Source organism: Narcine bancroftii, chromosome 7, assembly GCF_036971445.1.
Source record: "Narcine bancroftii isolate sNarBan1 chromosome 7, sNarBan1.hap1, whole genome shotgun sequence".
NCBI classification, from domain to species: Eukaryota; Metazoa; Chordata; class Chondrichthyes; order Torpediniformes; family Narcinidae; genus Narcine; species Narcine bancroftii.
The window spans coordinates 3,954,888-3,981,969 of record NC_091475.1 but is presented as its reverse complement, the minus strand read 5'-3'; the positions used below and the strand labels follow the sequence as shown (position 1 = coordinate 3,981,969).

The 27,082-nt window shown below is 41.0% G+C and overlaps 1 protein-coding gene across 7 annotated transcripts in view; it reads right to left on the bottom strand.

Moving 5' to 3' along the window:
- LOC138738413 (suppressor of tumorigenicity 14 protein-like) overlaps positions 1 to 27,082 on the bottom strand; it is a 64,808-nt gene that overhangs the window by 10,539 nt on the left and 27,187 nt on the right. For 3 of the 7 annotated variants that reach the window (XM_069888558.1, XM_069888557.1, XM_069888561.1), the window contains 5 exons: positions 20,786 to 20,961; positions 19,983 to 20,018; positions 7,254 to 7,476; positions 5,140 to 5,273; positions 1,387 to 1,484 (listed from right to left, as the gene is read on the bottom strand). In XM_069888558.1, coding sequence (XP_069744659.1) covers positions 1,387 to 1,484; positions 5,140 to 5,273; positions 7,254 to 7,476; positions 19,983 to 20,018; positions 20,786 to 20,961 — 667 coding nt within the window. Of the gene's footprint in view, positions 1 to 1,386; positions 1,485 to 1,922; positions 2,630 to 5,139; positions 5,274 to 7,253; positions 7,477 to 19,982; positions 20,019 to 20,785; positions 20,962 to 27,082 lie in introns of those variants that run through there. The other 4 variants (XM_069888562.1, XM_069888563.1, XM_069888560.1 and 1 more) reach the window with 3 other exon arrangements.

Sequence of the window (27,082 nt, the reverse complement as noted above, 5' to 3'; positions counted from 1 at the left end):
TCAAGTTGGGCTGAAGGGCCTATTCCCAAGATGTCAAACTCTATGAGTCAAAAGTACAATGAACAAAAAAAAAATTAATAACCTTTCTCTGGATTCATCTAACCAGACGTCCTGATAATAAGATCTTACCTTAAATCAAGGAATCTTACTGTTGATAACTCTCTGGACTTTCTGAATGTGACCACGCCAACACGACAGGTACAGTAAGACTTTCATACTTCAACTTCATTAGTGTTCCAAATTACCTGTCACATCTGTGTTACCTTTCCGCGTTTTATTGACAATGACCCTACATCCCTTTGTGCTGCAACTTTTTGCCGTTATTTCTCCTTTATTATGGTGATTTGTTTTTATCATTCTTATTTTGACATTGAACAAACTTCACATTTTATTTCATTATACTCCATTTGATAACTTTCTGCCCTCTCACTTAAGCTATTAATAGGCCTTTTTAAATTGTGCATGTTTGCCTCACCCAAATTGCACCACCCACTAATTTGACCACAGTATCCTTGCTTTCTTTTCCTAAAGCATTAACAATGATGGTAAAAAGCTGCACTCCACTGGTAATAGGTTGCTAATAAGAAAATAACTCACCTAAACTTACTTGCTTGGGCTTTTTTGGAAACTATCATTCACTATCTTTGCAGCAATATCTTTCAGGGTGCTGGGATGTAAACCACCTGGTCCCAGAGATCTAGCAACCTCAAGCTCTATTAGTTTGCCTGACGCTAATTGGTTAGGTATATTTTTTACCACCTCCCCCTTTGCTTATTTTATAGACATTTGTAGTATCTATTGTATAAGAACTGTTGTAAAATATCTGTTCATCTCCTCTGCCATTTCCCCATTCACCATAACTATCTCCCAACATTTGCTGTGAACTGGTCTCCTGTGGAGCCACCAACTGTCTTTCAAAAAATAAATGATTAGTTGCAGCTTATTTATTTATTCACTTGTAATTCATGTTTGTGAATTTTTTGAAATTGGTATTTTAAGCACAGGAAGATAAGCACGCAAAGTAATTCACTTTTATCATTAGGATACAAGATACGAAAGAAACATTAATGGTTGCTGCCAAGAGACATAAGGAGTATTGCACAAGATGTCTTACATGGGAAAAGATGATTTATTGGTCATTCTCAGGCCATGAACTTCTCTTTTCAATATGGAACAGGAAGTTCAAATTACTTCCAGATTTCCATCGACATTAGTTTAAAATAGAACATGATTTAATATAAAATCATAAGGACCATTCGCTATTTTGTCACTTCTTTTTTTCCCCCTGTTTAATACAAAGTACCATTTCATCGTGTGAATGAAAGAAATAGAATCTCCAATTGGGAAATTATATTTTGTTTACTAAAGAACAATATCACTCACTACCTTCAAGTTCCAAATGCAACTGATGTCTTCTTGACGGTCCGTTGAATATTGGGGTGACATAAAGCTTCCATTTGTTCCACCAAGGACACCACCGCACTCTGCAAAAGGGAAGGAAACAGAATTCATTCTGTCATTCAGGCCTGTCCAAAGATCAGATGCAGCGTCTCTACGAATACCGTGGAGCCCAGTAGCCTGCATCACAAATTGAAGACTACAGGCAGCAAGGTTTCTATGCTTTTTGTAGCTCCTCTCTTATACGTCTTGATCGGCTGCTTTTGTGTTTACTTCCACTTTCCATTGGGAAAAGAACACATCGATTTGCCGTATCAACAGCTGAACACCAAACTGGTTGGTGGGTTATGGTCACCAGAAGTAGCTTGGGATGGCAAATAAAAAGCTCTAATAACCTTCATTGTCACTGGCATGTGCAGTACATGTACTGGATGATGAGCTTAAAACTTCATTCAAATGTGCACCAGAGATCAGTAAATGCTCTCTTCAGAGAAATACAATTCTGTGAGATTCAGTGAACTCACGTGGCTATAAAATCTCCTCTCTCCAGGTCTGTTCCACCCTCTTGAAGTCTGCAAAAATTCCTGCTGCCTCCCCCTTTGCTTCCCCTGCCCTTGATTTGCAGGTCTCGCTGATAAATCCAATAACATCGTCACATGCAGAAAATGGGGACAAGCACATTCTGTGAAACAGCTGATCACCTCCACAAACTCATTTTAATTAAGAAGCGTTCTCACTGTACAAGGTATTGTGCGACAAATAAACTTAAACTTAACACCATTTGTAAACGCAACTTCCTCTCTGCCTGTTTAATGATTTGCTGGTCATGCCCAGGCCAGCTGAGAGGAAACTACTTGAACCTGTTGCTTTCTTGTACAACAGATTTCAGAACTACACCCAACTCAAAACCCACGCCAGGTTGAAAGCACTGCTTTCATGAAGTGGCACCATACAAGGAGGGGGAATTTTGAGTCACATATAAAATCTGCAGAGAGTACAAGATCCTCAATTACTAATCAGCATTATTTCTCAACAGGAAAAACTTGCTTTCACACATTTTCTAACCTGCTTAATGATCACAGGCTGCAAGTTATACTTGATTTCTTGAAATTAGTTGGTTGCTTACGACTTCAATAACCATTCCATCAAAGCCAATTGGGTGGCAGGCTGGCTGCTGGCAGACAAGGGTTCGCCTGATCAACCAGCTCATGATCTCGCCGAAGTTCTCAGTCTGAGAAGTGAAGTGCTCGTTTAAGAAGAGAACGTGCAGCAAAGCATCAGTGGCTGAAACAAGAATTCTTCTGTGGATTGCTTAAGAGGAATTAACAATGTAACAGCAGAAGTCACTCAAACTTTGCGCTTAATCATAGATTGGACTGGATACAGATGGGAATTTTGCAGTGAATGACTCCCCTACAATTTCCACCTCCTACTTGGAACAAATCAGGAGACTCTGTGTCTGAGTAGAATGCTCAGAATATCCAACAATGCTTGTGAAGGTTACCACTATCTTAAGTTTTTGTACTCCTCATTTGCTCCTTGTTGCCTGTACCTGTTATACATCTCTCCTTAACCAAATCCCCAATATCCCTCAAAAACCAAGGTTCCCCATGCCTGTTCACTTTGCCATTAATCCTGATAGAAACATTCAAAGTTTGCTGTCTCAAAATTTGACCTTTGAAGGGCTTCCACTTACCAAGCACATCCTTGCCTGAAAACAACCTGTCCCAATCCACACTCCAGATCCTTTACATTTCCTCAAAATTGGCCTTTCTCCAATTGAGGATATCAACCCAATGTCCAGACTCATCTTTATCCATAATTATCTTGAAACTAATGGTATTATGATCTCTGGACCCAATGTGTTCACCTGCACACACTTCTGTCACCTGTCCTGCCTCATTCCCTCATTAGAGATCCTGTATTGCTCTCTCTCTCTCTTTTGTTGGTACCTTTATATATTGATTTAGAAAACTGTCCTGAACACATTTGACAAAGTCTAACCCACCCAGCCCTTCTACAGTATTGGGGTCCCAATCGACCTGTGGAAAATTAAAGTCACCTATTTTCTCCAGCCATCTCTTTCTCTCAACAGATTTGCTCTTACAATTTTTGCTGACTATTGGGTGGTCTATAATACAACCCCATTAATGTGGTCATATCTTTCTCTCCTCAGTGCCAGCCATATAGCTTTAGTTGACAAGCTCTCTAGTCTGAACTGTCTGAAGCAGAGCTGTGATATTTTCCCTGACAAGCCATGCCACTCCTCTCCCTTACAACGTTCCCGCTCTATCGTGTCTAAAACACCAGAACATTGAGTTGCCAGTCCTGCCCCTCCTGCAACTAAGTTTCACTAATGGGCACAATGTCATACTTCCACTTGCCTATCCATGCTCTAAATTCATAATTACAAATACTCCTTGCGTTGAAATGGACACATCTCAGAACATCATTCCCACCATGCCAACCTTTTGATTCCTGTCCTTGGATGCAGCTTTAACATAATCTTTCTCCACCACCACTCCTCTATCTGCTCTGGCCCTCTGGTTCCCATCCCACTGCAAATCTAGTTTAAACCCACCGGGGCAGCACAAGCAAGCCTTCCCACAAGGATATTAGTCCCTCTCCAGTTCAGACAGGTCCCACCTTCCCTGGAAGAGAGCCCAATAATCCAGAAATATGAAGCCCTCCCTCCCGCACTCTCTCTTTAGCCACATAGTATGCTGCATTATCTTCCTATTTCACACGTTATGGGTAGTAATCCTGAGATCACAACCCTGGATGTCCAATCCTTCTAATTTAGTGCCTAATTCTCCAAACTCTTTTTGCAGGGACCTCATCACCCTTCCAACCCATGACATCTGGCTGCTCACCCTCTCTATTGAGAATGCAGTGAACTCAATCTGAGACATCCCAGACCTTGGTACCTGGGAGGCAACATGCCACCCAGGATTCTCCATCTCTTCCACTGTACCTCTTATGTTCCCCTCACTATTGAATCTGCTGTCATTACTGCACGACTCTTCTCCTTCTAGCCACTAGGCCAGAGTCCGTGCAAGAGACCTGACCATTATGGCTTGTCCCTGGTAGATGGTCCAAAATGCTATAAGTGTTATTGAGGGGAATGGCAACAGGGGTGCCTTGCACTGACTGCCTGTTCCCTTTCCCTCTCCTGACTGAGTGCTGAGATTGTGCAGTGAGAATAGATCATATCCCTCATTATTCTATTTCAAAGAAGAGCAGGGAAATTAAAAGTAAAACTGATGAACTGGAAATCATAAAAAATACCATCAGTCAGCAAACATCAATCAATAATCCCATTCAAAAAGAGGCAAGACTAAATTGGACTGCATGAAAAAACTGCAGACACTGGTACCACGGAATACAATGGAAGGCCATCAACACTGGTGATTTATTTCCCTTTGCAAGTTTACTGCCTGGCCAACTGAGTATTTCAAGCATTCTGCTGTTAACAATAGACTGGCTGGTGATTAAAGCATTGCTTGTGAGAGGTTAATTTAACTGTGGCAAATTAATTTAATAATTACAGTAATGTCCATACTTCAAAAGTACTTCTCAGCTTTCTCAGCGGCAAAGCAAAGTGGGTGTTTTATCAACGCAATTCTACTTCACTAGGATTTGAAGCAATTTTGCTTTTTGGTAATCTCCACCTGACTAATGATGTGAAACACAAAGAAAACGATCTTCTATGGAAAGAAAGCAACTTTTTACTCTTCTTACCTGTTGCTGGTACTTGAAGGAATGAAATTGAATATTGTGAACGATCACATCCTGCTGTTGGGTTAAAGGCCACGAGTAAAATGTTCCCAGAAGCAATGATCTCACTCTTAAAGGATTGGCCAATTTGACGGAACCTGAAAAATAAAATGTCCTATATAAAATTTGTACTTTATTTCATAATAATTTTGGTAATTACTATACTTGGGAAATAAAATCTACAAGTTTTTTTTCAAGTTCTGGAGATTGTTAGACAATATTTTACAGGAAATAATCAGATGAAATTCATGATCTCTGGAATTGAAAAAAAGTACTGATCACTTCTTTAGATAAGTCTCGATGTTTCCACACACCAACACCATTTCCACAATAACTTTACGTGCTATTGGAATCGGGAGAGTCATTTTATTGTCAGCACTGAAGTAATGTAAGTGAGGCCCATTACATTCAAAGATGTGGTAACTATGGGCTATATCAGAGAATCGATGATTCAACACAACAGTGACAGTTTGTAAATAAAAAAAAATGACACAACTTCCATTCCACATCAAAGGAGTGGAGAAAAGGGAGATTCTCCCTTGCTGTATGAGTAATATGTAATATCTCCAAATTTTGCAGATGACACTAAGCTAGGAGGGGTTGTGTGCACGGAAGAGGGGGTCAGGAAGCTCCAGTGTAATTTGGATAAATTGAGGGACTGGGCAGATCCATGGCAAATGCACTACAATGTGGATCAATGTGAGGTTATCCACTTTGGTCATACAAACCAGAGGGCAGATTACTATTTGAATGGCAATAGATTAAGAGATGGGGAAGTGCAGAGAGACCTAGGGGTCATCAGTCTCTGAAGGCGAGCATGCAGGTACAGCAGGCGGTTAAAAAGGCAAATGGTATGTTGGCCTTCATATCAAGAGGGTTTGAGTACAGGAACAAGGATACCTTACTGCAGCTGTACAGGGCTTTGGTGAGACCCCACCTGGAGTATTGTGTGCAGTTTTGGTCACCTTATCGAAGGAAGGATGTTCTTGCAATGGAGGGAGTGCAGAGGCGATTCACCAGGCTGATCCCTGGAATGGCAGGAATGACTTAGGAGGAAAGATAGCGCAAATTGGGATTGTACTCGCTGGAGTTTAGAAGATTGAGAGGGGATCTCATAGAGACCTATAAAATTCTGGCAGGACTGGACAGAATGGAAGCAGATGGGATGTTTCCAAGGATGGGAAAATCCAGAGCCCGGGCCCATGGTTTGAGGATAATAGGCAAACCATTTAGGACTGAGATGAGGAGGAATTTCTTGACCCAGAGGGTGGTGAATCTGTGGAATTCACTGCCACAGAGGGCAGTAGAGGCAGGTTCATTAAATATATTTAAGAGGGAATTAGATCTATTTCTTCAGTAGAAGGGTATTAAAGGTTACGGAGAGAAGGCGGGGACAGGGTACTGAACTTTAAGATCAGCCATGATCTCGATGAATGGCGGAGCAGGCTCGAAGGGTCGAATGACCTACTCCTGCTCCTATCTTCTATGTTTCTATGTAACCAGAAGGTAGTTTCCATTTTGGGTACCTTCCAGTATACTGAGGACGCGAGCAATACTGAGGTTTGGAATGGAAGGGGAATCATAGCTGGAAGCCAAAAGGTACATTTCTCCAAAATTCATGGTGTTTTAACACCACTTAGTGAGAGGATTTTTCAGAACAGATTCTCCATTTTCTTTTCTTTAATTTTTTCTTTCTCTTTTCATGAACAACCTTTCAAAATATCTTTCGTGTACAGGAATCCATCTGCAGTGGTGTGTCACAGGGACAATCGCAGAGATAGGTATTTGCATGAGTCAAGATGAGTGAGTACATTTTTTCGAAGCCAAAGGAATCATCTATGTTAATGTAGCCAGACAAAAATATCCTTAATGGTACGTCAGTGAGCTCAGGTGAGCCAGTGAAAAGAAATGTGACAGTCTTAAAACTGAGGATTTTATTTATTTGCAAATTAAACATTTAATTACATATCAAGTGGACAGCATAGAAATATCAGATAAATACTGCAGCCAAGGGAAAAAAGAGATACACAACTATTTCCAAAACCATCTATTTAAAATTTTCTCTCAATGACACGTACTTACTAACAGTTTGTTCTGGGTCCAGGAACCAAGTACTATAACTCGCCACATCCACACCACTGCAGACGGGTCCTCCAGGTCTAGTTAAAATTGAAGCTTTGATGAAATAACCATTCTCTCCTTGGACCAGCCAATAGTTACTGGTTTTCCAGCAGTTAACTAAATCCAGAGAATCAAAACTTTGTCTGTTGTTCTCCAACAAAATACGAGATACACATTTGCCTAAAAAGACAGAAACAAGTCAAAAAGTATTTAGAACATTCACTTTATCTCATCATTGTTGAAATCAACTGTATTTTCTTTGCAGAATATATCCAGAACAAAAGGAGCAAAGTTTCCTTTGAGCAACATTCATGGACGTAAACAATGACTTCCACAAAAGCAAGGCGAACTGGGAATTTGGTCCAAGTTGAAGTTACTAAATGTTACTTGCATTTATATAATGCAACACCCCTTCCCATTGTACAGAAATCCAGTGGTCCTTTCAGTTGAAGCATTGCAGTCTTCCAATTTTCTGTATAATTATTCATGCTCATGGTGTGGTCTCCTCTATACTGCAGAAATCAATGCTGGTTGAGTGTCCTCTTGATAGAGCACCTTTGTTTATTCTACAGAGGCAAACCTGAGCTACCAGTTGACCTGTCACTTTAATTCTCAATTTTATTCCCATCCATTTGTGGGCTTCTGCAATGAGACCCAATCCCCATTTTCCACCTGGTCACATGACATCCTTTGGGGCTGGGTACAGAATTCAGCAATTTCAGGGAATACACGTTGGCTGTTCATTTCACTTCTCCTGTCATGTCATCTGCCTGTAATGTTAGCATTTCTTTCCTCTCCACAGGCACTGTTTGATTTGAAGGGTGCCTCCAACATTCTACTTTTAGTTCAGTTCAAGCCAACACTTTTGACCTGCATCTTATGACTTTTTTTGCAGTACTTCTCATCCCAGAGTCAGGGGTCCAGTGCTGCTGGTGCTCACCAGAGCGCCGCTCCAGCATGTCATTGCTCCGGATGGCCCCACCCCAACTTGAGGACTATTCTGGACATACAGGTACTGTTTCTTCCACGACCGGTACACTCATCCTACTGTGCGCTCTCAATTTTACGATGTGCGGCCACCAAGACCAGTCTCGCAAGAACCTCCTTGTCGCTGTTTTTGGTGATTCTGGCACCAAAAAAATTAGCACTGCACACCCCTGCCAAGAAGTATTTGTATCATCTTATCGATTCCTCTCCCACCCTCTCTACAAGTTAAATTTATTTGTTTTCTCATTTTACCAGTTCTACAAAGGATTTTTAGCTCTGTTTTTCTTTCCCTAGATACTATTCAACTAAATGAATGTTTCCAGCTTTTATCTTTTTATGCAATGTTTTTTGCATTGAAAGATATGAACCACAAAAGAGGTAATCAGACAGAAATGAACTGGATGGCAGATAAGCATAATAGCAGTGTGGGATTCACTAGAAGTGTGCTGTACTAATGACTGGTCCCGCCTCCTGGCTCCTTCCCCTGGTTTCCTGCCTAAACCCAGAAGCCCTCTGAAGCCTGTTCGTGAACCCTACCTGTGTGGTAAGCTAATAAAAGTGTTAGTTCTCTCTCCAGCCGAGTATGAGCTTTTATTTACGCCACACAGTGAAGATTCTGTAAGTTGCTTGGAGAGTAGAGCTCATACCTGTGAGGTCTTAGGCCAGTCCTTTAAATAACGAGGCCATGGAGCAGCACACAGGTTAAAAAGAGGAGAGCCAACAGGTGAGGCTGTGGTTACTGGCAGTGGGGAAGAGCCTCCAGCCAAGAGAGTGCAAGTTGTTGACAGTTAGAAAATGGGGGCCGGCCAGCCAGGGGGAGGGGGTGGAGGAGTAGGCAGTGAGGGTAAAGAAGGGATAGAAATGGGAGAAGGTTGGTGATGGCGAAAGGAAGAGACGTGGGCTAAAAAGCAAGAAACAAAACCCACAGAATGGCTTCTTTCAAATCCATTGTTAACAAATACTCTTCTTATTTGCTTCCGTCTGATCCTAAATGTTGTCTGTTACAGGCAACTGGGCAGCGATTCAACCCATTTTAAGTGTAAAATTGTTCACATTTTACTTTGTTAATGCACATTATAAAAATGCTTAGTGGTCAGGCTGCAGCCTTGGGCCAAAAGCATTAATAGATTCCTTTATCATCGTGTACATAATACACAACATTTGGTAACTGTTGTTTGGAGAAAAGTCACAATGAGAAGCACCACTATCCTGGCAGACACAATGTGTGGAGGCTACTGCTGTCGTCTCTCATCATGTGACAGAAGCTGTGTGGGAGAACACGGTTGTGTGGTCTCACTACTCTGTACAGGCTGGCCCGCCTCTGATCCTCTAACTCCTCCCCATAGATTCCTAATAAAGGCCGATAGCCCCGGTCTCCTCCCTCCATACCAGCCTTGGATCAAGGCCAGCAGCATGTAGAGACACGCCTGATGTTTCAGGATATTAAAGCCTTTAATCACTCGCTTCGTGTCTGCTTGTGGTTATTGATCACGCTCCAAGCTGCCATCTACCCATCTATTTGCTTGCGCAGTTCTCTTTACTGTGGAGCATCAGCCAAAGGCAGGGGTTCATACAGGTTCCTATCCTGTAGACTGCACATTTTTTATGACTAAATATTTATTTCTTCTGCATTGCAGTCAGTTTGTTTACATTCTTTCTTTGTCTACTTTTCTCTCTTTTGAATATGTATCTTTTCTTGAGTACAGTGTACAGCTACCAATTAGTGGTAATTCTGTCACACCCGCAGGAAAAAGAATCTCAGGGTTGTATGTGATGTCATGTTTGTACCCTGATAATAAATCTGAACCACCTTGGTTCCTGGCAGCAGGAAGGTTTGTCTCAGATTTCCATCCTGACAGTACACAAACATATCAAAAGAACTTTGAGAAGGAGAGCAAGCTCTCTAAACTGCTGAAGGTAGGAAGGCATTTTCCCTTTCAGAGAAGAGAGAAGCAGAAAAAACTGTACACAACCATGAATCGGATCAGAATTAAACACTCGGAAGGAAATATTCACTCAAAACCATCAACAAAGGTATAAATACAATAAGAACTTCTTGAATTTATGGTACATAGAAGTGATTTGTAATTTAGAAGAGCAACCAAAATGTGTGTTTTCAAAAGAAAAATCAAATGCAAACCAGTGGGGTGACATTTGGCAACAAACATCCACACATGGAGGGAAGGCTCTCCATGGTTTTAATGTGCTTCAATCAGCAATGGTTTCATAGAGGAAAAAGAACGTTGAAATGCAATTTCACTCTTTTGTTTTAAGGTGTGCATTTGAATTCAGTCACTGATTTTACATAGGAGGGTACCAGAAAACCTTGACCTCCTCACTAGAATTCAAACAAATCCCTATAGACTACAGATATGGACCAAGAAATTATATTTTTATTGTCAAGCTAGATTTTTATGGTATTGTGAACTTTAGAGGTAACCAATTTATTATTATTTCAGCATTCCAAGGAAAAAAGTATCCTTAAAAGTTGTAATTGAGTTAACCTGCACATAACAAAGGAGAAGACATTTCTGGATTTAGTGGGCATTTTCAGAAAGTTGAACAAGAAAACTGAAGTCTCTTCTCTAAGGCAATGTCTTGTCTCCCTGCATTCCTTTAAATGCAGGTTCACTAGACTGAGTACTGAGAGAAAGTGGCATGTTCCCATACTTTCATTTTTTTGTTTGAAAGGAAATAATCATCTTATTGAATCTGACAGGCATGTCAGATGGAGCACAAAACCAAACTTGCAGAAGTTTCAGGATTACAGGTGGTTACCGACTTACGACCGTAATGGGGACAGAAGGATTGGTCGTAACTCGGGTTTACTCATTAGTTGGGGACTTGAGCTGCTGGGGGGAGTGGGGACCTCGGAGTTCCGGGGGGTGCGGGGACCACTGTATACAGTACTTTCAATACAAAATAGGAACTTGTACAGTAGTTTTAATAAAGTTTTTTTAAAAAATTTGGTCATATGTGTAGGTGATGTAACTCATGTAGGTTGGAAGTTGAGGACTACCCTGTACTTCGCTGAAACATTGGAAAAGCATCGTCTTGGCTATAGAATGATACTAATGAATTGGCCGTTGGAATTGGTTATAAATAAAGATGAAAGTATGAGGTGATGTATTTTTGAAGGAGTAACAAGGTTAAGATTAATGGGTAAATGGTACAAATACATATGTGTGCTCAGTTCCAGCATGGACATGGTGGGCCAAAGAACCTCATAACCATCCAGGGAGAGAAATGGACAGACAACATTTTGGGTTCAATGTTCAACCTGTCTATGTCTCTGCCAGATCTGCTGAGTATGTCCAGCTTCACTTTGTTTACTTAAGGTGATACACCAGGTCATGTCAGCAGAGGGAAATGCAAACTTAGAGCCAGATTATTTATGTACCGGAATTATTCTTCAATCATGCTTTCCACAAGGACATGTTCAAACAATTCAGAGATTGTTGCAGAGACTTAAAATGTAGGGAGATAAAAGAAGACCTAATATTTACTGCAACTGCAAATGACACCTCTCAAACCCAACACAAAATTATTGGCCAAGCAACTGAGTTTAAAAAAAATGATGACAACATTGTCCAGCAAAGTTCATCCTCCACAAGATCGAAAATTAATAGAACTGATAGATACCTGCAACAACTGGGCTGAATGATTACCCACTTGGCGGAAAGGACAGGCAGTGAATGTACATGAAGCAGTACCGAAAACTTTGAACAAAGCTACTCATTGATAGTTTATAATCCCACTTCAACCAGACTGAAATGGGTCAATTCAGTTTTGAGGTGAGACAGAAGCAAATTCATCTTCAGTCTAAACCAGAGCTGAAGAAACTGAAAATGACAACGCCAAGTAAGCAGAAATGAATGCAACGTCCACAGTGATATCACACAACACCAACTCAGAAACAGCCAGTCAACAAAGCAAAGACATATTTTACTCCGAACAATCTTCCATATAGCCAAAGTGAAAAATAGATCCCCAATGCAAAAGCTTTTTTAAAATTTAAACAGAGAAAAAAAACTGTTATATAGCTGAAACTAAGTAAGGATCGATACAGTTAGGCATAGTATACTACTTTGTATTTGTGTACCAGATTATACACTAGGGAATGATATGTAATTAATCTACATTGCCTCACTCAGCCAAGCATTTGCCCGAGTCGTTGATGATAGTCTGGAAGCCTGAACAATAAACAATGGTCTGGAAAACACACCAAAGTTGCCCACCAATCACTTGCTCGAGGCATCGCTGCTATTTACCCCAACCAAGAATGCTAAACTTCAATAAAGCAATTAAGTTTTTTCACGACCTATTTGGAGTTAGCCAAAGCCTGTGCTTACAGCTAACCACAGCACATCTTAATTCATCAGTCATTTGCTGGCTTAGTTTCAAACATGATTAAATGCAGAAACTTGATGCAAATTGTGTTTTGAAGGAGTGCAACACAGAAGCACTTTGCGTGAACAAAGACCAGGGTTCAGCTTGGGTAATGTTTGTAGATTCAGCAACAAGATTCTAGTTCTTGCAACGCAGGACAAATGGTACAGTTATACTTGGAGAACATGAAACAAGCGCTTATTACTGAATACTAATGCATAATGGAACTTTGAAGACATATAAACGTGAAGCAGGCAAGGACGGGGTACATGTAAAAGTGTACAAATCAAGGACAAATTGGAGAATATATTTGAGTGAACAGGTGTACTGTGGCGAGCATAGGGACTGTCTGGTACGGAGGTGCCAATGCACAGGACAGGAAAAAAAAACTCCAGAGAGTTGTTAATTTGGCCAGTGACATCATGGACATCAGTCTTCACTCCATTAAGGAGATCTACAATGGGCGGAGTCTTAAGAAAGTAACCTCTATCCTCAAGGTTCCCCACCACCCAGGCCACGCCCTCTTCACACTGCTACCATCAGGAAGGAGGTACAGGAGCCTGAAGACACACACTCAGTGGCACAAGGGCAGCTTCTTACCCCTTGCCATCAGACAATGATCATAGATACTACCTCGCTTTTTCCTATTTTCTAATATGGTGTATTTATTTTGAAATGTATTTATAGCAATATGTGCACAGTAATGCAGTCGCAAAACAACAAATTTTGTGGCATGTTCATCATAATAAATTCTGATTCTAAATTACAAAATGAAAAATTGCTCAGGTGCTCGAAAACTGTTCTAATGCCATTAAACCAATACCAACATTTTCAGGTTACACTGATCTTCAAGTCTTCAATACATGTGCGATATCTAGTACTCAGCTCTCTCCCTCAGGTCGCCATTTGGTTACAGTCTTGCACTGGGCAACAAGCTGCAAGAGTGGAAAAAAAAGGGAGCCTTCTCTGGAGGTGGTGGTGGAGTGTTGCTTTTAGAAGGAACAGAGCCTGAACAGACCTTGTAGTGTAGCCTCCAGCTTTATGCCAGCGCCCTAGCCTTGCACCAAACATCGTTTTTGATGAATACATAACTGCAGAAACTCATGCAGATTCATTTCCATTCAAGTTGCCGATATCTGCAGTTAAATAATATTGAAATTCATCATGATAGCCCACACATTCTTCCTAACTGAAGATAGGTGTTTTGTGTAAGCACTGAGTAATCAGATAAAAATGTAACTGGTTACACAATGTTAAGACAATCAGTATTGATTTTTATCTTTTATTTATAAATTTTAAATCATATAACAATAATTGTAAGACATTCATACAGATATTATATAATTAAGTAAACCCCCCCCCCACCAACCTCCCACATCCACCCCATTAACATCCTCTCTCCTCCCCCTTCCAACTACAAAGAGAGAAGAAAGGAGATCATCCCTTAAAATCATCAATAATCAATGTTTTAGCTGCGGAAACCGAGACACCTACCGGCACGGACCGAGAGATTAAATCTTCAGACCTAGAATTTGTGTTTTAGATGTGGACAAGAGATAGGTACCTCCTTTCATTCGACCTGGACTTGTTCTAAAGTTAAGAATTTTTGGACACAAGTTAAATCGTTTTTAGGACAAGTATTAAAAGTTTCATCCAATGTTGCTTTTACTAGGGGACAGTAAGTCGATTGCTTTAGGACTAAGATTGACTATGTATCAAATTGAATTTTAACGTTTAGTTTTGGCCGTTTCTAAAAAAAGTGTTTGGCTATTACTTGGAAATCTGATTTAGTTTTAAGAATGCAAAGATGGCATAATGAAATGAAATCCTGTATTCCTTTAGAAAAGATGACGTATAATTTGAGGGAAATGTATCTTTTTTTTGTTAAAGTATGGAGCTTTATTTAAAAATTCTTGGTTTGATTTAATCTCAGAATCAGGATTTATTGTCATGAACAAGTCATGAAATTCGATGATTTGCAGCAGCGTCCTAGTGTAAACATAAATATTATAACCATCTTACAACATTACCATAAAAAATGTAAAAATAATAGTGCACAAAAAGTAAGGCCTTGAGTTTGTAGCTTCTTGACCAGCTCTGAGGGAATAATGGTATTGAAGGTCGAGCTGTAGTCGATGAATTGCTGTTTTCGAGGTGATCCAGAGCAGAGTGGAGAGCCAGCAATATTGCATCTGCTGTGAAGCGATTGTGACGATAGGTGAATTGCAATGGGTCCAGATCTTTACTTAGGTCCGTGTTAATTCTGGGCATGCCAGCCTCTCAAAACATTTCATCACAGTTGAAGTTGATGCTACTGGGAGGTGGTAGTCATTGAGGCAGCCTACTCTACTCTTCTTGGGTACTGGGATGATTGATGCCCTTTTGAAGCTGGTGGGAACCTCTGACAGCCCCAATGAGAGGTTGAAAATGTCTGTGAAATCTCTGGTTAGTTGATTGGCACAGATTTTCAGACCCTGCCAGGTACACTGTCAGGGCCTGATGCCTTGCGAGGGTTCACCCTCTTCAATGAGGTTGAAAGACAGATATCACAGGGTCCTCGGCGTTTTCAGGGATTCTAGTAGGCTCTGTTTAGTTCTTCTTTTCAAAGTCGGCATGGAAGGTGTTTAGCTCATTGAGTAGTGAAGCATTGCAGCCATCTATAGTGTTTGCCCACACTTTGTGGGCTGTAATGGCCTCCACTCCCTGTCATAGCTGGTGTGTATCTGCCTCTGTCTCTAGCTTCCTCCGAAATTGCCACTCTGCTTCAGAGCTGGCCTTCTGCAGGTCATGCTGGACTTCTTGTAAAGATCTTGATCCCTGGCCTTAAACGGCCTTGTTCTCGTTCTCAGCAGGTTGCAGATCCTCTAATTCATCCAGGGCTTCTGCTTGGGGAACACCCTGTTTGTGCGTGAGGACCCACACTCATCCACGCAGGTCTTGATGAAGTCGGTGACACCTATCAAGTTGATAGATGAGCTTGAATATGTTCCAGTCCACAGATTCAAAGCTGTGCTGCAGACACTCCTCCACCTCCCTTGACCATACCTTTGCTGTCTTCACCACTGGTGCTGTGGTCTTCAGTCGCTGCTTGCTTCAATCTCCTGCCTTATTGCTGAGTTCAGAGTTTCCCCTCAGATTTTTGCCCTAACGGCAAGTTCTTGATAACAGAAAGTGCCCCGTACTGTGCCGTTCCATGTCTGGGTTACCCTACACACTCACTGATATTTCGGGTGCATACTTGACATTCAAACTCACCCCTCACTTAATTGTAAAATATCATAAAATCTTTAGAGGAAAAGACAAAAAAAATCTCCTGATATTCCAAAGAAACCCAAAATGTAATATCCTTGCAGATAGTTTGCGAAGACTAATTTTCTAGTCCTCAGAACAGAAAGATTGCTGGTTATATTTGGGGCTGCAGTTCAGTATTTTGAAACACTGCAGTATGGCATATTCTCCACATGTACTCACATCAGCTCCGTTCAGCCAAATGCAAAGGGCACTGAATGTTAGGCAAAGTGTCAGCAGTTTAGCAATTCTGCAAAAATCACAGCTGGGCCTCAGCGCTGCTAGTTCCCTGCCCCCTTTCTCAAGTTCACTCTCAGCAGCTCTTCTGCATAGTTGACATCCTGTCTAGAGAAATGAATTAACTCTTGCCAGCTGGCGAACTGTCAGGAAACCCTGAACAGCAGTCAATGTCCCGAGACTTGGTCTAGTAAAGCCACTCGACAGAGAGGATGTAAAGTGAACCTCTCATATTCCTCAACCTGGAATCCATGCTTCCTATAGCATTATAGAACCATTGCCTTTCTATGGAAATTGCTTAAAATCCTGTCCTGGAAATATCCTGATCAGAATCAAGACTAAACCCTAATATTAGCAGGATTCTGATAGGGGTTCCTGGTTACAGAAGTTGAATCACTCCAACTGCCTAGTCATCAAGATGGCATTTGACAAACTACTTCTTGTGTTTCAAAGGGCGAATACAACTGAAGACGTGTCTGACACCGGTTAATATTCCCTTGTGGTCATCCTCCACTACTGTAATTGAGGCAACCGACCGCACTAACTCGATGAGACAGGATCGATCTAACCAATACGGAAACGTCAGGGATTGCAACACCTACCCCTATAGATCAACCTTTTCAAGAAGCCGTAGTAAATGGGAATTATACTTCCAACTCTCAATTAACTGAACAGAAGATTCGTATGATTACCGCAGGCCAATCATTTCAGCCTGTGGGAAATTCCCCAGAACCTTCTCCTGGCTCCATCTACTTAGCCACTTGAAAATTAGTTTTCCCTCCGTAAGGTTAAAGGTGGGGATGCTACCAACAATTGCCAAGTGCTCAATTACACCTTCAACTCCACAAATGTCTGGAGCAAGATCTGAATAACATTTAGGCATAAGATGATAAGTTGAGTAGTATTTGAACCACACAATTACCATGGTACAACCAACTCCGACAAGAGTGTAAATAAATTCCCCTCGGCATTCAAGGGCATTATCATAACTTATTCATAAATATCCTGGGGTGTCACCACTCACCAGAAACTGGTCACATGAATGGTGTGGCTACAAGAGCAGGCCAGGGGCTGGGCACCTTGCAGCAGGTGACTAGTCTACTGCCTTTCCCCTCTTGTTCAATGTATACTCTCCACATCTCCTCTCCTCTGAGGGAAGAATAAGGAGGAGTCAAGATTTACTAAATGGTGCAAATATAAATTGGGTGGGAAATCAGAGATTACTAGAAATATTCAAAGTGGTTGGAGAAGTGAAGAAAGTCGTTAAAGCTCAAAGGACCTGAATGTATAAACTGAAGCAAGGAGCACAAATACCAGGAAAGCATTGTTAAACTATTAATTCATCTTATTGTTATTAATTCTGGGACACATGGAAATGTTAGAATAGGGTTAATGTTCCCAGAGATGTTTGAATAGGGTTAATGTTCCCGGAGATGTTTGAATAGGGTTAATGTTCCCAGAGATGTTTGAATAGCGTTAATGTTCCCAGAGATGTTTGAATAGGGTTAATGTTCCCAGAGATGTTTGAATAGGGTTAATGTTCCCAGAGATGTTTGAATAGGGTTAATGTTCCCAGAGATGTTTGAATAGGGTTAATGTTCCCAGAGATGTTTGAATAGTTATGTGATGGTGGAGATCACTGGAAAAAGTTATTCTTCTCCTTGAAACAAAAGAGATCAAGTAGAGATCAAACATGTTTAAAATCATGACCTATTTACATGGACTAAAGTGGAAGGAATCTATTCGCAGTGAAACAGTTTATAGATTTAGAATGAAAGAAGACATAAAAATGATAGGAGGATATGTAAGATTCAAATTGTGTGGGAATAAACAGCCTAATTGGGCAATGGATAAAGAGTCAATAAAGAAAGATTTGCATTTATGTAGCAGTAAATCCATTCAAACATTTTTTTCTCCCCAGCAGGACCTTCTTGATTACAGCAGATGTCACAAGAATCTGAAGAAAATTATTTTTTATAGAGGACACCCGGTTTCCAGACACAATCTCAGATACCTGGACTTCCATGAGACCAGTTGGATGGTTGTTTTCTCTCACAACTCGTGGAGGAGGTACAGAGCTCGTCACAGGGGGCACAGGCCTTGCCAAGCTCTGGGCAATACCGTATCCTGGTACTCACCAATGAGGAGAAGAATCATTGAACCGCAATGCCTGACTCCTCTTCCAAATACATTTACCTCATTCTCAGAGAGAATGGAGAAGCCTGTACCAAGCATGAACTTGTGGATGTCACAGAGCATTGGGAGGATTTTTCCATTTGGCACCAGCAGTCAATGCAGCTCAAACCATCATACAACCTCCTCCCCAAACCCCCACCCCTTTCTTGCTGCGTCAGAAAAGCAGACAACATGTTAAAACACTGGTCCTACCTGGCCACCCTCTTTATCATCTGTATTTCGGGGAGAAAGTTCATGGGTGTGAGGTCACAGACCAGATTCAAGGACATTTTCCTTCCTGAACAAACTGCACACAGGCCTTTTTCCTCCCTCTCCTTCTCTGGAACCTCCACTCTGTACACTCTGATTTCACTGCTGTGCTATGTATGGGTAGATAAGCTGGACAACTTGCAAAGCAAACTTTCTCATTTACCTCAGTATAAGTGACGATAAACTTAAATTTGAAATTAATCAGATCAATTATGCGCACTGCCACGTTAATAGAAATGTAGTCAACCTTGGCACCAACCAGTGCCAGATTGCTCTCCACCATAATAATATCAGTGAAATTCAGTTGGGCCATGAAAGGAATTATGGTGAAAAGAGATATACAAACTGTGTTTTCTCACCAAGCCACCATCATGTTGCACCAATTGCAGCCACAGCCAGTATCTTCCTGCTGCCTTGCACTCCACGCCCCAACTCATCAGTTCTACAACACAGGTGTCATCTAAAAGCTAATAGCTCGAGCAGGGATCTGTGCAGTCCATTCCTTTTTCAGAAGCCACAGGTATCGAACCGCAGAGGTGCAGATGGAAGAGAAACAGAAAAGCATCATAGTTGTCGAGCACCACGGTTAGTGTAGGGATTGGCCCAACACAGTTACAGCACCAGTGGCTGTGGTTTGAATCTGGCACTGTCTGTAAAGAGCTTGTACCTTCTCCCCATGACTGCACGGGTTACACCTGGGGGCTCCAGTTTCCTCCTGCCCTTCAAAACGTACCGGAGATTATAGGTCAATTGGGCTGCACAGGCTCGTGGGCCAAGAGGGTCCACATTTAAAAACATGATTAAATTTAAATTGTACAAAGTGAATTTTGCTTTTGGCATATTTTCCCTTCCTTGTCCTTTCTTAATTTCTGAATATTAGTTATCTTTGAAATAGAAAAGCAGGAATTGGCGGTAATACTGGAGAAAGGTGAAGGGAAGGTTGTCTCAGTGTTCGTGGGCCTGTTTGTGTTAGTGAGGTCAGTGGAGATGGGAAAAAATGTGTAAACTGCATGACTTTGCATCCTTCTTACAGATTTCCTGCACCTCCTTACTTTTTTTTTGTTTCAGACAGGGCATTTCAGATTATTATGAACTCGTAACATTTAAAAAAAAAATTTCTCATTTCCTCCATGGGTTTTATGTCGAAAGTCAAGATAGGTTGATAAAAATTGCTTTTTGACTCAGAAATAGTAATTCAGAATGCTGAGAAATTTAAGGATTTTTCAGTGAGGATGGTGTGATGTACAGGCAGTATTTCAAACTGCTTGCACGGTATAACTAACTCACTCCCATGATTACAACCCTCAACATTCTTTGCTAAGTCTAAATGAACTACTCACCAGTTTTCAAGCTCTGAACATATTGCTCATCAGCAACTGTAAAAGACCCAAAATAGACTGTCAATAACTTGCAGAAGTAAAACATGGAAGTCTGTAGACATTGTGATTGAAGTAAAAACAAGATGCTGGAGAAACCTAACAGGTCAAACAGTGTCTTTTATAGAACAAAGATGAAGATACAGAACCGACGTTTCAGGCTCGAGCCCTTCATCAAGGTACTTTCACTTTGTATCATTTTGCTTTATTGTACAATTCTCTAATATTTAGTAAACAGAAGAACCAATAATAAAGTCAGAAACATTTGTTAAATTAAATATCCAACCCTGATTGTGAAAGATTTACTGTCAACAATACAGTTTTGATTCATTTTTCAAGCTTCCATAAATATAACCAGCGGTTTCTAAATGTTGGGTTCGGTTATTGACTTTTATCACAAATATAACCTAAATGTTTTTTTTTAGTTAATATGGATTTTGTTTATAAGCTTGATGATTTATAGTTTCGAGGAAGACGATGACTACTTGGACAATTTTGTTTCTCTGAGAAAAACAACTCTTCCATCATGGATTCAAACTGTTTAGTGTCCTCTTGCTGCCCCGTAACCTGAAGGCATATTAACCAAACTATCAAAATTTAGCAGCAGGTTTAAATCCTTGGAAAATAGAACATATTAAAAAAAAACCCACCATCTTATAACAGTTTTATTAGTATTTTAATTAATTTAGCGATACATTAAAATAGCCATCAAGGTAGTTTTTTTGGTTTCTAATGCCTTTGTCCAATCCGCGCAGAGTATAACTTACCATGCAGTGTGACAGAAGATGGTTCAACTTCCACAGTCTTTCTCACATCAGCAGTATGGAGATGCTGTCGTAATATATTTACCAATACTTCAATACTTAGTGTATATTTAAGCAAAAGATCCTGTTCTTTGGGTAATGCAAATTGCAACCAGTAATAGGCAATTAAGCTCCCATTGCTGAAAATGAAAATAATATGGAAAAAAAAAGAGAAGTTAATGCATTTAATCAAAAAAATTGAATGAAAGCTTCAGGAGAAGCTGTCAGTAGTGAATCAATCTTGTGGAGTGTGCGCATGACTTGCTTATTTCATGAATTCAGTCAATTTACTGGGGAGCTAAACCACTGGAATGAGGGTACTCAGGTTCAGTCACTTGCTGAGAGTTGGTTGAGTTTAGCTCGTGTTAGTATGGATTCTCTTGCACCAGAATTAGGATTTATGATCATGAACAAGTCATGAAATTTGGAGTAATCACAGTGCAAACATTCACATTAGAAACCATCTTACAACAATAAATAGTAAAAAAAATAACAGTGCATGCAAAGTAAGGGAGTGTCTTTGGTTCATTGATTATTCAGGAATCTGATGGCAGTGGGGAAGAAGCTGTCCTTGTGCCGCTGAATGCTCGTCTTGAGGCTCCTGTACCTTTTTCCCAATCGTAGCAGAGTGAAGAGGGCCTGGCCTGGGTGCTGGGGTCTTTGAGGAGAGAGGCTGCTTTTTTAGAACATCGCCTCATGCAAATGTCCTCGATGGAGTGAAGTCTGGAGCCTGTGATGTCGTAGGGCGAGTTAACAACCCTCTGGGGTTTATTCTTGCCCTGAGATTTGGTGCTTACCTACCAGAGAGTGATGCAACTAGCCAGAAGGCTCTCTACGGTAAACCAGGAGGGGTTTCTGCTTTTAATTGTCTTCAGCAACTGACAATAAGTCCATCCATTGCGATTGCCACTTGGAAAAGCAGTTTCCCCTTATCTTTCAAATAAAGACAGCATGGTCAGCGCCACGGGGGGCATTTGCAGGCCTGGCCCCTCCTTGCGAGGTGTTGTTCCCCTCTCCGCTCGCAGCCATCGCTCACCGTCAGACCCAGCCCTGTCACTAGCGTGCCTCAAGCATCGGAAGCGTCCAGCTTGACCCACGCAAGTGACTCTCCACTCAACAACCAATACTATCTACAAGTTGCCAATGACACTACAGTTGTCGGCAGAATCGCAAACGGCAATGAGGAAGATAGATCAGCTCGTTGAATGGTGTAATGACAACAACCTTGTGCTCAACGTCAGCAAAACCAAGGAGATGATTGTGGACTTCAGGAGGAAGTCAGGATATTCAACCGCTGGTGTTTGCTCTACAATTCAGCGAGATCATTACTGATCTAAGACCTTCATTAACCTCATAACCATCAAGTCAAAACATCTAATGTTTCCTGTTTGGAATATGCTGAATGACTGGGGCTCGCCAGCTTTCTTGGGACAGAATTTGAAGATCCACCATGGTCTTGGTGAAGAACATTCCTTCTATTTCATTATGAATGGGTAGCCATGGTCCTTTACACCAAACCCACACTATAAACACCTATCAAGCCTCTTAAGAATATTGTACATTCCATTGAAATCACCACTCATTCTTCTAAAATAAATAGGCCAAATCTACTCAATTTCTCCTCATAAGACAAACCTGATATTCCAAGATCCAGCTTAGTGATGCTTCACTGCACCATATTTCCATAGTTGAAAACAAACCATTCCCCAGGTAGGAAGGAGCCCGAGTACCCAGGAATAGAGAGGTTGCAGGAAGTGGCAAACCCCCTGCCTCCCCAGTCCCTCTGTGTGAGGAGCTGCCTAGAGGGGTCGAAACATCAATAAGGACCCCAAATGTCCTGCTCCCAGTACCTCAAGATTCAGGCTCAAGGCCTTTGTACCCCACTCTGCAACTGGATACCTGACTTGCTCATCGGAAGACCACAGTCAGTATAAATTGGAAGCAACGTCTCCTCCCACTGCTCTATGCGTTATACATCCATGACTGTGTGGCCAGGCACAATTCCAATACTATCTAGAAGTTTGCCAATGACACTACAGTTGTCGGCAGAATCACAAACGGCAAGAGGAAGATAGATCAGCTTGTTGAATGGTGTAATGACAACAACCTTGTGCTCAACGTCAGCAAAACCAAGGAGATGACTTCAGGAGGAAGTCAGGGGAACGTAACCCAGTCCTCGTCGAGGGCTCAGTAGTGGAGAGGGTTAAGGACTTCAACTTCTTGGTCTCAACATCTCTGAGGATCTGTCCTGGAGCCTCCATGTTTTTTTTTTTTTTTTTTTTTAATTTAAATTTTTTTATTTTTCACACCATAAATCACATTAGCCATGATATACACTATTTCTTTTCACACATATACAGTGACTTTTTCTCCCCCCCCCCCTTTCCTCCCAAACCACCCCCCCACCCCCCCCTCTCATCCATTTTAGGTATACAATCTAGGTTGCATTAAGCCAGTCAGACAATGTTGTCATTCAACCAAATTACACCAGAAATTCTACTGAGTCCATTCTTTTCTTTCCTTCTCCTTCCATCAACTTAGGTAATGTTTGTCCCCGGTAGGTTTTCGCTATTGTATTTAATGTAAGGCTCCTATACTTGTTCGAATATTTCAATGTTATTTCTTAACCAATATGTTATTTTTTTCTAATGGAATACATTTATTCATTTAAATTTGGTAGTTTCTTCCTTTTAATTTGGTTATGTATTCCATTAATATTTAAAGACATATAGTTCAGCGTAGCCCTTTTATATTTTGTTTATCTTCTCTTTCCGTTTTTCCATCATTACCTTTCCTCCTTTTCCATTTCTGTTTTCTTATTTTCAACTCTTTATAAGACAACATTCCTACAACATCTAACATTTTCCTTATTCTCCTATTTCTATCTTATTTATCCCCAATCTCCCCTTCACCTCCTGAGTTGTCCTTTATCCCTTGTCGGACAACCACATCTCCCCTCTCCATTTGGATTTGCGAATCCACTCGCAAGCGTCAACTGATTTTGCAGTGACCGCTATTTCCCCCCACCCCGCCTCCCCCAGAAAAGATTTCACTTTTCATATGTCACAAAGGTCCCTCTTTTAATTCCCTCCTTATTCTCTCTATTCCATTACCTTCCCTTATTAATTCTTGTCTATACTATCCATATTTTCCTCTAAGTACAGATACATTCATGTATGCTCATTGTCTCTATTCACTCTTATACCTCTTTACCTGCATACATATCAATCGTGATCATTTTTACTCTCATTACCCGTCTTCATCCCTCAGTCTATTTTTGTCTTTACCCACATACATATCAGTCGTGATCATTTTAACTCTCATTACCCGTCTTCCTCCCTCAGTCTATTTTTGTAATTGTTCTGCAAATTTTCGTGCTTCTTCTGGATCCGCGAATAGTCTGTTTTGTTGTCCTGGAATAAATATTTTCAATACCGCTGGATGCTTTAGTATAAATTTATACCCTTTCTTCCATAAAATCGCCTTTGCTGTATTGAACTCTTTTCTCTTCTTTAGGAGTTCAAAACTTATATCTGGATAAATGAAGATTTTTTGCCCTTTATACTCCAGTGGTTTGTTGCCCTCTCTTACTTTTTCCATTGTCTTCTCCAGTACCTTTTCTCTTGTAGTATATCTTAGGAATTTTACTACAATAGATCTTGGTTTTTGTTGTGGTTGTGGTTTAGAGGCCAATACTCTATGTGCCCTTTCTATTTCCATTTCATGCTGTAGTTCTGGACATCCTAGGGTCTTAGGGATCCACTCTTTTATAAACTCCCTCATATTCTTGCCTTCTTCATCTTCCTTAAGGCCCACTATCTTTATGTTATTTCTTCTGTTATGGTTTTCCATTGTATCTATTTTTTGAGCTAGTAGTTCTTGTGTCTCTTTAGTTTTTTTATTAGATTTCTCCAATTTCTTTTTTAAGTCTTCTACCTCCATTTCTGCTGCTACTGCCCGCTCTTCCATCTTGTCCATTTTTTTTCCCATTTCTGTTAAGGTCATCTCCATTTTAATTATTTTCTCCTCTGTGTTGTTTATTCTTTTTCTTAAATCCTTAAATTCCTGTGTTTGCCATTCTTTAAATGACTCCATGTATCCTCTAATAAGAGCAAGTATATCCTTTACCTTGCCTCTCTTTTCTTCTTCTATTTCACCATACTCTTCCTCTTCTTCTTCCTCTGGGTTGACCATCTGTTGTTTCTTTGGTGCCCTTTCCTCCTCTTCTATCTTGTTTCTATTGTCTTCTGTGGTCTCTTCTTGCTGCAGGTGTTCTGCAGCTGTCGTTGCCGGCTGTGGAGATCGACTCCCCAGCTGGTCCCCCCTCCCGTCGGTGTTTTTTTCATTCGCATCGCGCATGCGCGAAACTTCGCGCATGCGCGGTTGCGCACTTTTGTTCGGCTCTGCGAGCCATTTTTGTAGTCCATTATTTACCGACCTGAGGGAGCGGGTTTCTCTCTCCGCAGCGGGCCTCTTCGGACAGGTAAGGCCTTCACCTTTTCCCTCCTTTGTCTTCTCTTCCTCTCTTCTTACCGTTGCTTTCGACTTTTCTTTTTTTGTCGCCATCTTCTTTCCACCTTTATACTCTCTTTTCTGTAACTTTTATTTCTGTGCCTTTGTGTTTTCTCTTGTTTTTCCCGACTTTTCTGGAGAGGGCTGGAGTTCACCGTCCGGCCACTACTCCATCGCGTGACTCCTCTCCAGCCTCCATGTTGATGCAATCACAAAGAAGGCTCACCAGCGGCTATAATTTGTGAGGTGTCTGAGGAGATTCGGTATGTCATCAAAATCTCTCGTAAACTTCTACAGGTGTACCGTGGAGAGCATTCTGGCTGATTGCATCACTGCCTGGTATGGAGACACAAACTCTCAGGACAACAGTAAATTGCAGAAGGTTGTTAACTTGGCCTACAACACTACAGGCACCAGACTTCACTCCATTGAGGTCATCTACATGAGGCGGTGTCTTAAGGAGGCAGCCTCTATCCTCAAAGACCCCCATCACCCAGGTCATGCTCTCTTCACTCTGCTACCATTGAGGAAAAGGTACAGGAGCCCATTCAGCAGCACAAGGACAGCTTCTTCCCCGCTGCCATCAGATTCCTGAATAATCAATGAACCAAAGACACTGTCTTACTTTTCATCCAGTCTTATTGTTATTTTCTTATATTTACAGAAATGTTGTAAGATGGTTATAATATGTATGTTTTCACTAGGACGCTGCTGCAAATCATCGAATTTCATGACTTGTTCATGACAAGGAATTCTAATTCTGTTTCTGAAGAACAGTTTTTTTAAATCCAACAGTCATCACACTCTTGAGAGCTAAGCCTAATTGTCGTCAGACACCCAAAGATCAGTTTGTGCTATTGAAATTTTACTTTGTTACTTGCATTTAATGGCAACTATGAATATTTATTTATCTATCCTTTGATGTTTATTGTCTCTGATTTCCTATCTTGACGTATGGTGATAATTTAATTTACACTCAACAGTTGGTGCATCCTGTGTGCCTGCTTGGAGACAGCAGGTGAGAATCTCAATGGTTCTGTGCAACTGCCCGAATGTGTATGACAATAAAAGCACACATTGAACAAGATGCAATATTCCAGATGAGATCTCCCCCGGACTTTGTGTAACTGAAGCCTCTCTACACTTGAACTAAAATCCTTTTTCAATAAAGATCACATCCTGTTTGTTTTGTGAATTGCAGGTTAATTTTCAGTGATCCATGAAACAATGGTACCTTTGAAAACCCCCACTTTTAATCCTCTCCATTTAACAAATATCTGTCTTTCTACTTTGCTGTTAAAGTAGTTGGACTCACATTTTCCTTATTGTATTTGACCTATCAAGTTCTTGGCCTTGCATTTATTCCTTGAAGTCTCTGTATTCTCGTCACTGTCTGTTTTGCCACTTGGATTTGTATTTATCAGCCAACATTGATATTTAACACTTGATCAGTGGGGCCCAGCCTTTCAGCATCCCATGAACACCATGAACATTGCCCATTTATTCTGACTGCGGTGCTTTTTAAGGTAGAGCTGCAAAAGAAAACACTGACTCGCAAAGAACTTGTTTTAATTTCTCTTTAGAACACTTTTTAAAGTCACTTCCGGTTCGGCCCTTCCGAAACTGGAATTGATGCCATAACACTACTGATGCATTTCTCAGCCCGTGGATTTGTACCAGAAGTCGGGGGGGGGGGGGTCCAGTGCCATCTCAGCGCAGACCCCTGGATTACAGTGACAATTCAAATGT